A 15602-nucleotide genomic window follows, 5' to 3' on the forward strand; every position below is an offset into this window, starting at 1 on the left:
TCATCATTTACAAATTAGATTGCATGTTAGTGATTGCGATTTTGTGTGTGTGTGTGTGTGTGTGTGTGTGTGTGTGTGTGTGTGTGTGTGTGTGTGTGTGTGTGTGTGCAGCCCTACTCATAAAACATGATTAGCATTAGCCTCATCTCTGGAGGCTCGTCTTTGATGTTGCTGAGGATGCACAGCACAGAGCAGCCCCCCCACCATCGCTACCACTGAGATCTGGCCCTGCTTTGCTCTCATTTCATTCCCTCTCTCTTTGTCTGCTCCTCAGGGTGGCTTGATTGATTAATGCTCAGATGGAATGCAAACAAGGGGACTGGCTTTGAAAGGCTAGCGTGTGTGTGTCGGTGGTATTGTCTAGCAGTGTCTACGTTGAAAGCTCTTTTGATTGCACTCTTGCCAGCAAGCGCTTAAACTCATTATGCAGCAATGCGGGCCGTGACTCTTTGCATTGTTTTTGGTTAACCAGTTGATGCCCACCTAGAGGGTAATGTGGTTTGGGGTGTAATGAGGCAGCAAGGGAAGGAGAGCTGGAAGGATAATGTCTTTAGGTGTTCTGCACATGATGTTCCCTAAATATTGCATATACATGTCATAAAAAAGGCTAAATGAATACTTTACAATGGGAACATTTGTACTGTATGCAACATCAGAAGCTGTAATAACATCAGATGCTTGTAGAAGTCAGGTCAGGCTTTATTTTGTTGTGCTTTTACATGATCTTGTTAGGTTTTAGTAAAAAAAACAACAACTGTGGAACTGTGACTAAAAGACAGGTCGTCTTATATTTGGAGTCCAGAGATTGATGGACTGTTAAACAACTTTGCCCCAAGAGAGGCAGAGCTTTTCTTCCTGTCATGCACGCAGGCCAGTGACCCGCTGGAGAAAAAAGAAAAGCCTCAAAGGCTGCTGGTGTGTTGGCAAACAACAGAGAGTAGGAGTTAGGATGCTAATTTTAAGATAATGCTCATCAATGAAGTCATTAAAAAAACAGTTGAACAGCTAAAGAAAATCTATTAATCATAACATAACATAACAACATAACATCATATAACATCATAACATAACATACCATGATAACGTTATAACATAACATATGCCATCATATAACATCATGACATAGCATCATAACATAACATATGCCATCATATAACATCATGACATAACATCATAACATAACATACCATGATAACATTATAACATAACATACCATGATAACATTATAACATAACATATACCATCATATAACATCATGACATAGCATCATAACATAACATATGCCATCATATAACATCATGACATAACATCATAACATAACATACCATGATAACATCATAACATAACATACCATGATAACATTATAACATAACATATACCATCATATAACATCATGACATAGCATCATAACATAACATATACCATCATATAACATCATAACATAACATACCATGATAACATTATAACATAACATATGCCATCATATAACATCATGACATAGCATCATAACATAACATATACCATCATATAACATCATGACATAACATCATAACATAACATACCATAACATTATAACATAACATATACCATGATAACATTATAATATAACATATACCATCATATAACATGACATAGCATCATAACATCACATGACAACATAACATCAAAACATAACAACATCGTAACATAACAACATAACATAACATGACACGACACAACATGACATCACAACACAACACAACTTTTTTTTGCAGTCCACCATTGTTGAGAAGTCATTCTTGTCTTGATCTAAAAGGGTAATGATCTTGTTCACCAGGAAAGACCAGCACCTGCTGTCGTCTGTCAACTGCTGGTACCTGGTACTGAACCAGACTCGACGTGAGAGTCGCGACCACGCCACCCTCAGCGACATCTACACCAACAATGTCATCGTGCGCTTGGCGCAGATCAGCGAGGACGTCATCCGCCTGTTCAAGAAGGTCAGTGCAGAGAGTATTTCCAACACTCGCTGACCAGTCGGCGTCTCAAATAGGGGGGCGTGGGATGCGGTGTCAGGGGGGCGTAAGTGCCAAGGGTGATTTTCAGTATCAGTGTCTTCATGCACAGAGGAAAGACTGTTGTGTGACTCCTTATAGTTTATTGTAGTAGATTATATTTGTTACAATATTATCACTGTGGCCTTCGATATTATTTTATTTCTATTTCGATCTTTTATGGCCGTTTTTAGACATTTGCTGATGCAGTCCTGTTTGTTTCTGTTGTTATTGTCGTTGAAATTGTCGTTGCTGCCGTTCTTGTCTCTCGTGTATCGTCCTCGCACTCCCCCCTCTGTTTTCCTTTCACTTCTTTTCTATCCCCTCATTCTCCGCTCCAAATTTGCACAACAATAAACATAAAATAAAGTAAATACACATAATATCTATATAACAGAGGAAGAGTATTTTATACTTTTCCCTGGTGGAGCTAATCTGTTTAGCATGTAAGGGCATTTAGATCAACAATACTGTCTGCTTCAATGGCTGGACAGGACAAAAATAAATAAACAATAATTCAAATGCCTTGTATTTGTATTTTAGTTCATTTAGTGAGTCCATTTAGCCATTTTTATGCTTGAAAATACTTAATTAATAATTAATATGCCATTTTTTTCATTTTTATTTAATATTAGGCCGTATTCAACCACGAAACAGCGATCATTTATTAATGGATTATTGTTTGAAAAGCCGCGATACAGTGAGGGAGCGATATTCAAACCGCAACCTAGTGAGGGACGACTGTATTCCCGTAAAATGACTGCTTTTTTCTTCCATATTTACTGTTGTTTGTTTTCCTCTTTAATGTTATGTTTCAAATGTGCCGAGGGCCATTAATAAAACAGCTGCGGGCCGCAAATGGACAGCGGGCCACACCTTGGATACCCCTGACTCAGACTTTTAAGTTGTTGCAAATGTCATTTCAGCTCATTTTGTTCATTTGTTTTGATAACCAGGTGGTTGTAGCCAGAATGCTGGCACCAGCAACTCATACAATGGTTTGTACAGATAAATATCATACCGCTATCACCGCGACTCCTGTATTGGATCGCATTAAACTCTGCTGGTGTACTTAATCAAGTGCCTCGGTTTAGACCGAAAGCAGCAACATGCACGCAAGAAACATAGAGGGGTTCTGCAAATATTTTGCAGCGCTGCAACGAGTGTTAGCAGCATTTTGTCAGCACATAGCAGAGATGACTGAGGTCTTATCCAAACACTGGAACCCTGCCCCTCACCTTGCACGCCCTCCTCTAGGTGTGCGTCTGTGTGCCTGTGCACTCAAAAATGGAAACCCTCCATTTGAAAAAACAACTCAACTTAATAACCAAACAAGCCAATGGAGAGTCATTACTCGGTTTCCCCTTTGGCATGGGTGGGATACGTCCACAAGCTGGCCAGACTCCACAGACTGGAAGCAGCTACCCCAGAGACTGGGAGTGCTCTTTTATTCTGACCTTTCTTTTTGTGAAATGGAGCCAAAGAGCTGGCAGGGACAGTTAAGGACTTGAAAGAATTAAAATGTTTTGGCCAAATATTTTGAAGGCCGCGTATTCCAGTTGGACCTCAACAGCGGACTTTGTTAGGAGGCCCTCAATACTGTAGACTCCCAGAAGTGTTGCTGAGGTGCTAACTATGCTATGATGCCTATGCTGTATTTATGGATACATTGCGGGCACCAAGGTAACTCATTATTTCACAGACTTATTCATGAACAGCATTTCCTCATACGGTGGCTGTGGGTGTTCATTTTCTCAGCTGGAGGTTATATCTCTATTGGTCTATTGGTTCGGCTTTCAGACACAAGCCTTCAAGATGACAAGTGCCTTGCTGAGGAAGCTGAAGGTCATTTAGCTGGTTAAGTTATATCCAAAGTTTCCTTTCTTTAGTACTGTCCCTTGAGACGTTACAGTCGTACTCGGTTTTCTTCATTAATTTGTTTCAAAAGGTCAGATGAAAACCAAAACGTACAAAAACCAAGGCAATTTTTCCCATAGGAAATCATGTAAATCAAATTAATCTGTTCCAGACACGCAAAATTATTACCAAACAAACACATTTTACAGAGGATAATTTGGTATTTCCATGCAAAAACACAAGCATTCATTGAGAATAATTACAGTTCATTATGCAGAAAACAATGCAAAATGCGAACGTACAATATTGTATGAAAACCAAGGCAACATTTTATCAAAATTTCCAGGCGAAACCTGAAACGTACGAAAACCGAGGCAAAATTTCCATACAAAATTATGTAAATCCAATTAATCTGGTCCAGACACCCAAAAATATAAAAAAATAAATACATTTTGTAGAGAATAATTACAGTTTTTCATGCAGAAAACAGTGCAAAAATGCAAACATACAATATTGTATGAAAACCGAGGCACCAATTTTCCAAACATTTTTGATGAAAACCAAAACGTACAAAAACCGAGGTAAAATTTCCCATAGGAAATAATGTCAAAATAATTCATCTGTTCCAGACACCTGGAAATTTTAACTAAAACTACATTTATTGAGAATAATTAAAGTTGTATATGCAGAGAGCAATGCAAAATGTGAACGTACAATATTGTATGGAAACCAGGACAACATTTTACAAAAAGTTTGGACGAAAACCAAAACATACGAAAACCAAGGCAATTTTTCTCATAGGAAATAATGTAAATCCTATTAATCTGTTCCAGACACTCCAAAAATATTAACAAAAAATATGTTTCACTGACTATAATTACAGTTTTACATGCAGAAAACAATGCAAAATGAAAATGTGTAATATTGTGAAAAACCCGAGGCGAGATTTTAGCAAGCCTTTTTGACAAAATCAAAAAGTACGAAAACAGAGGCAATTTTTCCCCATAGGAAATAATGTTAATCAAATTAATCTGTTCCTGACACCCAAAAATATGAAGGAAAACACATTTTATGGAGAATAATTATAGTTTTACAAACAATGAAAATGTAAATATGCAATATTGTACAAAAAAGCGAGACAGTGTATGAAAACAGAGGCAAAATTTTACCAAAATTTGTTGACAAAAAATGAAAATCATGAAAATTCGGACAATTTTTACAATCGGGAATAAGGTAAATCCAATTTTTATGTTCCAGACACAATGTTCACTTTGATTCAAGTTTTTTTGCTTTTGTGACAGCTCAAAGCTTCCTCCTTCCTGTCTCTGTGTTCCCTGCGTCATCAGGAGAGCCACGATGAGCGTTGCCGAGCTCTTATCACATGCACTTCAGCCACCTGGTGGCCGTTTTTGTGGCTTAAAATTGCTCTACAGTGGTGCTGACTTGCATCATCACCTCTTTTTGCCTCTCACGCCAAAAAACGTAAAAGACGTACAAATACGTCTTTGGGATTGGGTGTTCGCTTTGGATAAACAAACGTATAAATACATCTTTGGTGTTGAATTGAGTTCATCAAACAAGAGTGGACGAAAATCGAGGCAAACATTTTTGAGGAAAATTGAATCATACAAAAACTGGGCTGCAAAAAGGGTTGCAGAGAAAATCTAAAACATAAATACAAACGAGGTTGACTGTTCAATAAAACGGTTGCTTTACAGATGCCATTTCTGTGTGTCTAGTGTAAGTCACGGTGAAGCTAATTAGAGCCACCTACTGGCCCCTCCTGTCTTTTTTCTTCAGTAAAGGCCAAAAAGGACACCTATTGAAGTGTGGCGTTTACGATGGTGTTTAATCGGGGGCGAGTGGGGATAACGATACGCCTTTTCTAAAAAAGCAGTGAAACTTGATTGACTCTTGACGCTGATAATTTAGCAGAATAATAACCGGATGACTTTTGCTTGCCTTACGAGAAGGAGCGTTGCTCTAAAATGATGCACCGCAGCTCTTACCCTGTGTTGCATCACTGCCTGCTCGAACCCTCCCTGCCCCACCCCCCACCGAGCCTCTGCAGTGCATGCTGCAGTCTGTCTCACGTCGGAGCCGTTCATGCGCACGGATGCCGTTCACCGGCTGCCCGAGCCCGCGTGGGACTTCAAGAGTTTATCACATCTAGTTTGTCGCTTGTTTAAAAGGGACTTAATGCGAAAAGAAATCCAAACAAAGGGATGCAAGGCACACTAACCATGCTTTGCCAACGGTGCTGATCAACAATGAATGTGTTTATTCATATAGTTGTACTTTGCAGTGGTGCATCACTATATCACTACAGTATGTCACTGTGGCCTATGAAGTACGTCCAAAGCTAAAGCTAAAACTATATTATTACTGTATAATAGATCCTATCCAGGTTCCTTCAAAACAGTAACATGAATGCAAACAAAGGAGGTGGCGTAGTTATTGTCTTTTTGGATTCAACACGTAAAACAGGAATCTCAAACTCAATTTACCTTGGGGGTGTTGACGGGTGAGGCTGCGCCGCATCGAGTATTCCACAAAAGAAGGGTTGCAGAGAAAGTATAAAATAGAAATATAAAAATTTGGGCTGTCAGATGATTCAAATATTTAATCAAATTAATCACAGATTCAAATGAATTAATCACCATTAATCACCATTTGCAACTATGTGTGAAATATGCCCATTTTTACTGTATTTTATCGGAACGGCCTTTACTTTTTACTTATACGGAGATACAAGCGAAATTGTGCAACCACCCGTCTGTACTTATACAACATACCATACAATATGACAGCGAGGTAGACAGGACAGGATGACTGGGCGATAGAAAGGGAAGAGGACAGGGAAGAACAACAGGAGAAGGGAGGAGAAAAAAAGCAATTCCAAACTAGGCTCCTTTGGGGGGGTGCAGTGTGGGACTGGCAAAAAACCTCGGCAACGTAGGCACAAATAAGCACACTTTACTAAATAAGAACTCGAGTACTTGCACCAGGGGAGGGTGCACCACAGTGTGTCCACACTGGGGGGGATGAAGCGGTGAAGGCGTTGAATGGGCGAGGATGTGTGTGTAGCATATTTGCATTTGTGTGAGTGTCCTTGGATGCGTGTGTGTGCAGGCCTGGGGAAGTTGCTCCATCTTCCATCTTCTCATTCTTGGTGCCTCAGTCCACAGGATGTCATCGCGATAACACAGCAATTGCCATGGAGACAACCGTGAACAGGCCCCAGACATGTGAACAGGAAGATACTGTAAATGCAATATAATAGCAGAATGGTATTGCGTTAAAAAAAAAGACAAGAAGAAAGACGTCAAAGTTGCCACAGAACAGAGCAAGCCATGTCTTGTTTACATAATGTCTTCTAAACACTATTCCATGATAGCGACAAGGCTGCAAAGCATCATGTTATGTAAACATCTTTTCATGTTTACTGTGGGGGGCGGCTGCGACGAAATATAACATAGATCAGACTGTAAATGCCTCTTAAACAATCATTGAAGGATAAGCAACTCCACAGTGATTTAACACTTAGCATTCTGTGTTTTGAAGGTGACCAGTCTTCATCTCCATGTCTGAAATCTTTAGTCCATGTTCAGCAAGTTCTCCTATTCCATCACCAAATATTTCTCCCTTCTTTTCTCATTAAAAACTATTGACACATTGCTCAAATCTTGGCTATAATCACTGTAAACATCCTCTGGCTTGTACACCTCTATGTTTGTTTACCTAGGTGATAGTACTCCAATCGCATCACTTCCGGAAACGAACGCGCCATGAACTATAAATATCATTTTTGCTAATTTACCGTTCGCGTTCCAAATTGTAACAATATAGAATGTAACAGCAAACAATTTATAATATATTTAAGCAAAGTTGATCAATCATGCAAGGGACCCTTTAAGTAGGGGCCCACAGCCTACGGGATGCGAGTTTGAGACCCCTGATTAACATAAATTCAACACTTTCTCATTTCTCATTTTCTTATAGTAAACAAGATGTGACAGCCCATTGTACTGTTGTGTTTCAGAGCAAGGACATCGGGATCCAGATGCACGAGGAGTTGGTGAAGGTGACCAACGAACTCTACACGGTGAGTGCAGTGCAGATGTCTTATCTGCTTCCAGTTTGTTTCTTGACTTTTTATGACTTTTACTCCACCTTTCATTGTCTCGCTATCATTTTCTTGCCGTATTTTATGTCGCCGGGTTTTGGGTTTGTTTTATTGTAGTGAATTGTATTACTGCAGAATACAAATAAGTGCCCTGAATCATCATGTTGAAGATGTAAATGCACATGACAAGGTGTTTATTTATTGTACAGCTCTGAGGCGAGATGATAATGTAAGACAATGGTATTGTAAATGTTTGTCCATGGTGGATTATTACTTAAAGGTGTCATTTGTCAGAAAATGGATCATTTGGTTGCTATCTGCAAAATGCAGCTTGGGCGCTTGAGAGGAAAAAACAGATTACCCAAAGGAAATATTTTCTACTTGTCAAGGCACTTTTGTTTTAGTCCTCCCTATTCTGCTGCTCTCTTTTTCTCCATTTTTGTCATAATACTACCATATTGACCCAATATAACTAGCTATTGTTCCCCCCTGAGAAGAAAGTCTGAAAAAGACGCATCGTTTTATATTCGGTGTTTTGAGATTTATACACGTAAAGCAACAGGTTTCTCTCCAAACACGTCAGGGCTTTTCTTCCTGTCACTCACACACCGGTGGCCTGGCGACACGGAGGAGTGTCTCAAAGGTTGTTAGTAAACAACACAGGAGTTGTGATGCAAATTTTAAGGTACACTTTGCACTTCGAATTCCGCCTTCACTCTATCACCACTTCTCAAAAATATATTAATTCATAAATCATTGCTGTTTTGTGGTTGAAAATGGCCTATTATTAGTTTAAAAAATTGCTTTAATGAGGATATTTAAAAATTTACCTCTTAAGTCCTATTTTTAGGTTTAAAAAATATGCTTATTTCAGCAATTTTACATATCGATTTCTGATTACAGTGATGATTTATTGTCAAAAAATATGTAAAAATTGCTTAAATAAGCGTATTTTTTATTTACCTATATGGCCTATTTTTAGTTTTAAAAAATGCCTCTATTAACAACAAAATGAGGCACCGACATCTACTTTTTACCGTCTACGTCGGCTCCGGTTCCATTATGATACTAATTTTCGGTACCCATCCCAAGTGGTGCAGCTGTGGGTCTATAGCGGATGTATTCGGTTGAAACTGGATTAGAGCCAGTCGGCATCAGCATCGGCATCTTCTTCCACCCCCTCTTGAAAAACCTTTTGCTGTCTGTTTTGGCAGTGCTGTGTGCTTTTCCCCTCAATTCTTTCTCATTTAGTTTATTGTTTAGGCCGATGGATTATTTGGAGGAAAGGATTTTCCCAGGAACCTGCCCTATGGCAAAAACATTTTAGGAATTCCACACAAGTTGAACTCTCATTTTTCCGGACTGCGCCCCTTAATATTTTCTTCTGTACATAAACAGACAAATCAATATTGTAGTGGCTTGGTAACACATCGTGTTTTCTTTGGCAGCCAGGAAAGCTGTGAAATCCCTGACTTGTGAGCCAGGGAAGGATGTGAGCTAAAAACATATTTTCCTTCTGCCAAGCCTGAAATGAAAAAAAAAAGTGCAGAAACGCCTGAAAAAGTCTCCTGTTGATGCTTTTAGCAAACGTGACTCAGTCAGATGCAGCAATTCTCACTTGTGTTAATTTCCGGCCACGGGGACGTAATATCCCCAGTGGGATCAATAAAGCTTATCTTATCTTTGTGATGGACCACCTGCTGCCTGTTGTTGTATACATGCTCTTATTAATAACACCACTGCAACTAAGAACTCAGGACTGCCGCCTCCTTTTTATTATCCAGTCTGCCATTCATGCTTTTGTTGACTGTTTTCATTCATCACCAATGCAGTCATTAAAACTTCTATCTTAGACACATTTCCTTTATTCATGAAAGGTCAAGACGTCCAACTATGACAGTACTGTACACACGGAAATTAGGAGCATCATACGCGCTCCAAACATAATGAGTAGCTGTTCCATTCTTGTTAATGAGGTGAAAAATGGCTTTGGGCGTGCTTGATGCCAGTGTTTCCGGGAGGCTAGTGAGAATGTTGCTCCAGGTGGTGAAGATGGCTTCACGGAGGGCATCCACTGTCTGGAACTCATGTCTATTTTTGTAAATCCATCCTCAAATGTTCTCCATTGGATTTAGATGAGGGGATCACACAGGATGGTCCATGGTCCTTTATTGTAAACAAGCATTAAAGTGAAATAGGCTGTTCATCAGCTGATCAAAAGTTTAAGACCACAGCAGAAAAACCCAAAAGCCCCATAAAATAGATATAATAATTATAATAATAGATAATACAATTCTCAAAAAAGTGCCATTCTTGATAATCACCTCAAAAATTGGTTGCTCCGGGAGGCTAGTGAAGATGGCTTCACGGAGGGCATCCACTGTCTGGAACTGATGTCCGTTTTTGTACACTTCCCTTGCCATCCATCCCCAAATGTTCTCCATGGGTTTTATATGAGGGGAACACGCAGGATGGTCCAAAAGAGTGATCTTATTCCTCTTTGTGAAGTGCAGCGTTGTCCTGTTGAAAAAGCCAGTCATTACCACACAGACGAGGGCCTTCAGTCATGAGGGATGCCCCCTGCAAAATTTTCACATAGCTGGCTGCCGTTTGACGCCCCTGCACAACAGGAAGCTCCATTGTTCTATTGAAGGATCATTATGGCACCCCCTCCACTGCGCCATGTGGAAAACATCTCAGTTGAGGTCTCCTTGTCATGCCAGTAACGTTGGAAACCATCAGGATCTTCAAGGGAGAATAAAACTTTCTACCACCTTTCAATGTTCCATGTTTGGTGCTCTCCTGCAAATTCCCAATTTTTGTGGCGTTGAAGGAGACGAGGCCTTTGAAGATGTTTTTTTCTCCTGAAAAGCCTTCTCTGGCAGATGGCGTCTGATGGTTATTGGACTGCACTCGGCACCAGTAACAACCTTCATTTGGGCTGAGGATGGTCGCGTGTCTTGGGATGGGATCCTCCGGCTCAGGGCCGGTGACATTCTTGTGGGTCTAAAAGAGAAGAGAAGAAAGAACAAAGGTCGAAGTTCATTGTGGACTCTGCATCGGTCCGTTGTGGTGAAGAGGGAGCTGAGTGGAAAGGCAATGCTCTTACTTTACTAGTTGTACATTCCTACCCTCAACTATGGTCGGGAGTTTTGGTTAGTGACCAAAAGGACAAGATGGTGGGTAACAGTGACCGAAATGAGTTTCCTCCCAAGGGTGGCTGGGCTCTCTCTTAGAGATAAGGTGAAAAGCACTGTCATCCAGGAAAAACTCGAAGTAGAACCACTGCTTTTCTGCATTGAGGGGACCCAGACGAGGTGGCTCAGGCATCTGGTCAGGATGCCTCCTGGCTAGTTATTCAGGGCACAGCCGACCGGTAGGAGGCCTCGGGGTAGACCCAAGACAAATTGGAAAGACTATGTCTCTCAACTGGCCTTGGGATCCGCCAGGAAGAGGGAAGTCTGGGCTTCCCTGCTCAGGATGCTTCCCCGTGAACCAACCTTGGATAAACGGAAGAAGATGGAGGGATGGAGCGCAGTTAATACTGATAATCTACTTTGTCACCTATATGACAAAGCTGAGATGCATCTTTTTTCTTGAACTATATATCTACCATCTTGGCACAGCTGCATGCGTTGCTTTACAAAATATCAAAGTGGCAAAGTTGCATTCTTTCATTTTTCACTATGTGTCCCCTTTTGGAAAAGGTTCGGACGCCCCTGGCCTAAGGGAACATTATTTGGTGGCTCACAGGAAACCTGAAGAAGGAAACAAATAAGTGTTTACGAAGACTGTCCGACATCCTGGGGCGTTAAAAAAAAAAAGAAAAATGGAAAAGCTTTGAGGATGTTTAAAGAAGCCGCTCACATCTGGATGACACTTAACAAGACTGAGGAGGAAGCATATGGTTCCACTTAACGAGACGCAGGGTGCTTATTCTAAGGTCCTTGTCACTACAGACCTGTTGTCACCTTGCTGCAGTGGTTTGGAAGTATCTAAATTAGAGCGAGGGAATTAGATTTTCCAAGGGGCCACTTGAGAAACGGAAAATACTGTGTAAGGCCAACAGGATGAACTCAAATATGCTTCACCTCCTGAAGGTTCCGGACAAGCCATTCACAGCCTTATTTCCAATGCAAAAACACTGAAAGCGGAAAAAAGTGTTGTGCCGTGGAGAGGACATCGTGGGCTTTCTAGTGATATGTGATTTGTTGGTGTTTGTCCAATGAAAGAGACAAACTTGCCAAAATATATGCTAGCTAGCTAGTTTTATTCACACAAGTACGTTACAGTGGTACCTCCGTTTTTAGTTTTGCATTGATTCCACACAAACTGAAACGTATGAAAACCAAAACCGTTTTTTCATAGGAAATCATGTAAATTTATCCGTCCTTTTTCTATGCCGCTAATGCTCATTAGGGCCTCAGGGTTATGCTGGAGCCTATCCCAGCTGACTTCAGGCGAGAGACGGGCTACACCCTGGACTGGTTGCCAGCCAATCGCAGGGCACATATGGACAACCATTCATGCTCACATTCATACCTATGGACAATTTTGAGTAGCCAATTAACCTAACATGCATGCTTTTGGAATGTGGGAGGAAACCGGAGTACGGAGAAAACCCACACACGCACGGAAGAGCATGCAAACTCCACAGAGAGATGCCCAACGGACATTCAAACCCAGATCTTCCAGATCTCCTGTGCTATCATGCTAACCACTAGGCCACCGTGCGGCCCGTCATGTAAATCCAATCTAGAAATCTCCAAATATGAACAAAAACTACATTTTATTGAGAATAATTATAGATTTACATGTAGAAGACAATGTGAAATAATAGTACATGACAAATGGATGAAACTTATTGTTGATGCAAACTTGATGGAATTCAATAGTGTTTCTCATCTTCTTTATCAAATTACTTTCTTTGGCCACATGGCGGGTTATGTAGCAGACGCACTCCTGTCACACTTTACAATAAGGAACACAAAAATACAGTAGTTACTGAGGAACTAATGAAGAACGAATGAGGAACTAATGAGTAGAGTAGTTAGTGAGGAACTAAGGCACATAAATTTAGAGTAGTTGCTGAGGAACTAATGAAGAACTAATGACTAACTAATGAGTAGTGGTTAGGGTTAGGGTTAGGTAGGTTCGTTCCTCATTAACTACTGTCATTTTGTGTACCTTATTGTAAACTGTTACCCACACTCCATAAAAAAAATCCACCGACAGCGAGTCAGTAACGCAATGGGTTCTTTGTTTGGGCTGTTGATTGGTCGCAACAATACAGAACAGGACAACTGGACGAGTTTGTTATGCACAATACAGTGGTCCTTCGTTTAATGTGGTTAATTGGTTCCAGACCCGACCTTGGAAGTGAATTTCCACAAAGTTAATATTAATAAACTGAATATTTTTGGGGCTCAGGACATTGTCTCTGCTATTTGCAGACGATGTGGTCCTGATGGTCTCATCGGGCTGTGACCTTCAGCGTTTACTGGAGTGGTTTGCGGCTGAGGTGAAGCTTCTGGGATCAAACTCAGCATCTCCAAATCTGAGGCCATGGTTCTCAGTCGAAAAAGGGTGGATTGTGACCTTCGGGTTGGAGGCGAGGTCTTGCCCCAGGTGGAGGAGTTCAAGTATCTCGGGGTCTTGTTCACGAGTGAGGGAACGTTGGCATGCGAGAGCCTGAGGCGGATCCGAGCAGCGTCTGCAGTAATGCGGTCTCTGTACTGGACCGTCGTGGTGAAGTGAGAGCTGAGCCAGAAGGCAAAGCTCTCAATTTACCGATCGGTCATGAGCTTTGGGTCTTGACCGAAAGAGCGAGATCGCGGATACAAGCGGCTGAAATGAGTTTCCTCTGTAGGGTGGCTCCACTCACCCTCAGATATATGGTGAGGAGCTCAATCATCACAGTAGAGCCGCTGCTCCTTCACATCAAGAGGAGCCAGTTAAGGTGGCTCGGCCATCTGGTCCGGATGCCCTGGAAGCCTCCCTGGTGAGGTGTTCCGGGCATGCCCAGCTGGGAGAAGGCCCCGGGGTGGGGGGCAGACCTACGACACGCTGGAGGGATTATGTCTCACAGCTGGCCTGGGAACGCCTTGCTGTCCTCCCAGTGGAACTGGAAGAGGTGACCGGAAACTGGCAAGTCTGGACCTCCCTATTGAGACTGCTGCCCCCGCTACCCCGACCCGGATAAGCAGAAGAAAATGGACCGATGGATGGATGGATGAAGATTTTTATAGTTAGAGCATAAAAAAACTGTTTATGACTTTATAAATGCAAGTTTTAACATTAGTTACTTTTACACTACTTTATAACTAGTTAGCTTCTCCAATTTACTTATTCTAAACTTAAGTTTAGAATGGAGCGGGAAAGAAGGACAAAGAAGCTCAAAACTTACCACTTCCACACGGAATGAGAGGAGAACCTTTTTTTCCCTTTTTTCTCAGCCATGGTATGTCCGTCTCAGCCATGGCATGTCGGCTGGGATCTGCTGGCTCAGTAGCCAGTCTCCATGCAGTATGAAAAGTAATTTAGTCTAACGTCATGTCTCGTAACGTTACTAATGGCAAGTGACGACAATACCACATACAACTTGTCTTCCCATATGTTTTCACAAATAATAGGCCATAGGCAACCACAAAACAGCCATTGATTATTAATTAATTCTTTTTTGAATAAACGCGAAACAGGCCCAATTTTCGCAAAAAATTCGAGATAAGCAGGTTCCACTGAACTCAGCAGTCCATCTGTGTCAATCTTTCTTTTGTATACATGAACATTCATAGCCCGAGCCTGATCATAAATAAATAGAACGCAATGATGATGTTTAAAGCACATTGAGGAGGGGGATTGGAATTATGACTTCCTGCATGGAGATGAGAGATTCCATGTGTGTGTTACTGCCATATCTCTGCCCTGATTGATCCACCAGGCCACCGGGAAAGAGCAAAGCAGCATTTGGAACGACTTTGGAAGACGACGTCTCTCAGAGTTTTGTTCATTTTATCACTGGCAGTCAACAAGGAAGCCGCTATAAATCACGCAGAAGTCTGACTGGACTCCTTTTAAAGTGCCTTCTGACTCCAGTGGAGGCGTAGAGTACAGTGTTGCATTTTCAAGTCAAAGGGCCACACTGAAAATACATTTAAAAAGGAAAATTACGAGAGAATGTCGTAATGCTGTGAGAATAAAGCTGCAATATTATGAGACTAAAGGTGTGGCAAGAGCAGTATTTCAATAATAAAATAGAAATGTTAAAACAAGGATAAAATAAGATTAAAATGTAATTCTTGTTCAAATAAATGTTTTTTTAAAAACAGTGGATCTGTGCACATTCACAATTCAGCATTCACGGCCCCACAAATTTGGGAATTTTTTTTTTTTTTTTTTTTTTTCGTCTGAAAATAAGCCTCATTCACCCTCACTCGGTAATAATTTACATGTGGTAAAACAGTTCAAATGTGAATAAAGTACAAATACAAATACAAATACAAATGTGCAGTGTTCCCTCGCTCTATTGCTGTTCACCTTTTGCGGATTCGCTGTTTTGCTGAATTTTTTTAGTGCTTTTTTTTTTT

General features: G+C 41.0%; 1 protein-coding gene across 5 annotated transcripts in view; it reads left to right on the forward strand.

Moving 5' to 3' along the window:
* The window catches only part of srgap3 (SLIT-ROBO Rho GTPase activating protein 3), a 96812-nt gene that overhangs the window by 39629 nt on the left and 41581 nt on the right, over positions 1-15602 (forward strand). For all 5 annotated transcript variants that reach the window (XR_008572200.1, XR_008572201.1, XM_054784040.1 and 2 more), the window contains exons 3-4: positions 1817-1979; positions 7933-7995. Coding sequence is in view for 3 of the 5 variants with exons in the window: in XM_054784040.1 (XP_054640015.1) it covers positions 1817-1979; positions 7933-7995 (226 nt within the window). In the remaining 2 variants the exon portion in view is untranslated. The remainder of the gene's footprint in view (positions 1-1816; positions 1980-7932; positions 7996-15602) is intronic.

Source organism: Dunckerocampus dactyliophorus, chromosome 8 (assembly GCF_027744805.1).
Source record: "Dunckerocampus dactyliophorus isolate RoL2022-P2 chromosome 8, RoL_Ddac_1.1, whole genome shotgun sequence".
NCBI classification, from domain to species: domain Eukaryota; kingdom Metazoa; phylum Chordata; class Actinopteri; order Syngnathiformes; family Syngnathidae; genus Dunckerocampus; species Dunckerocampus dactyliophorus.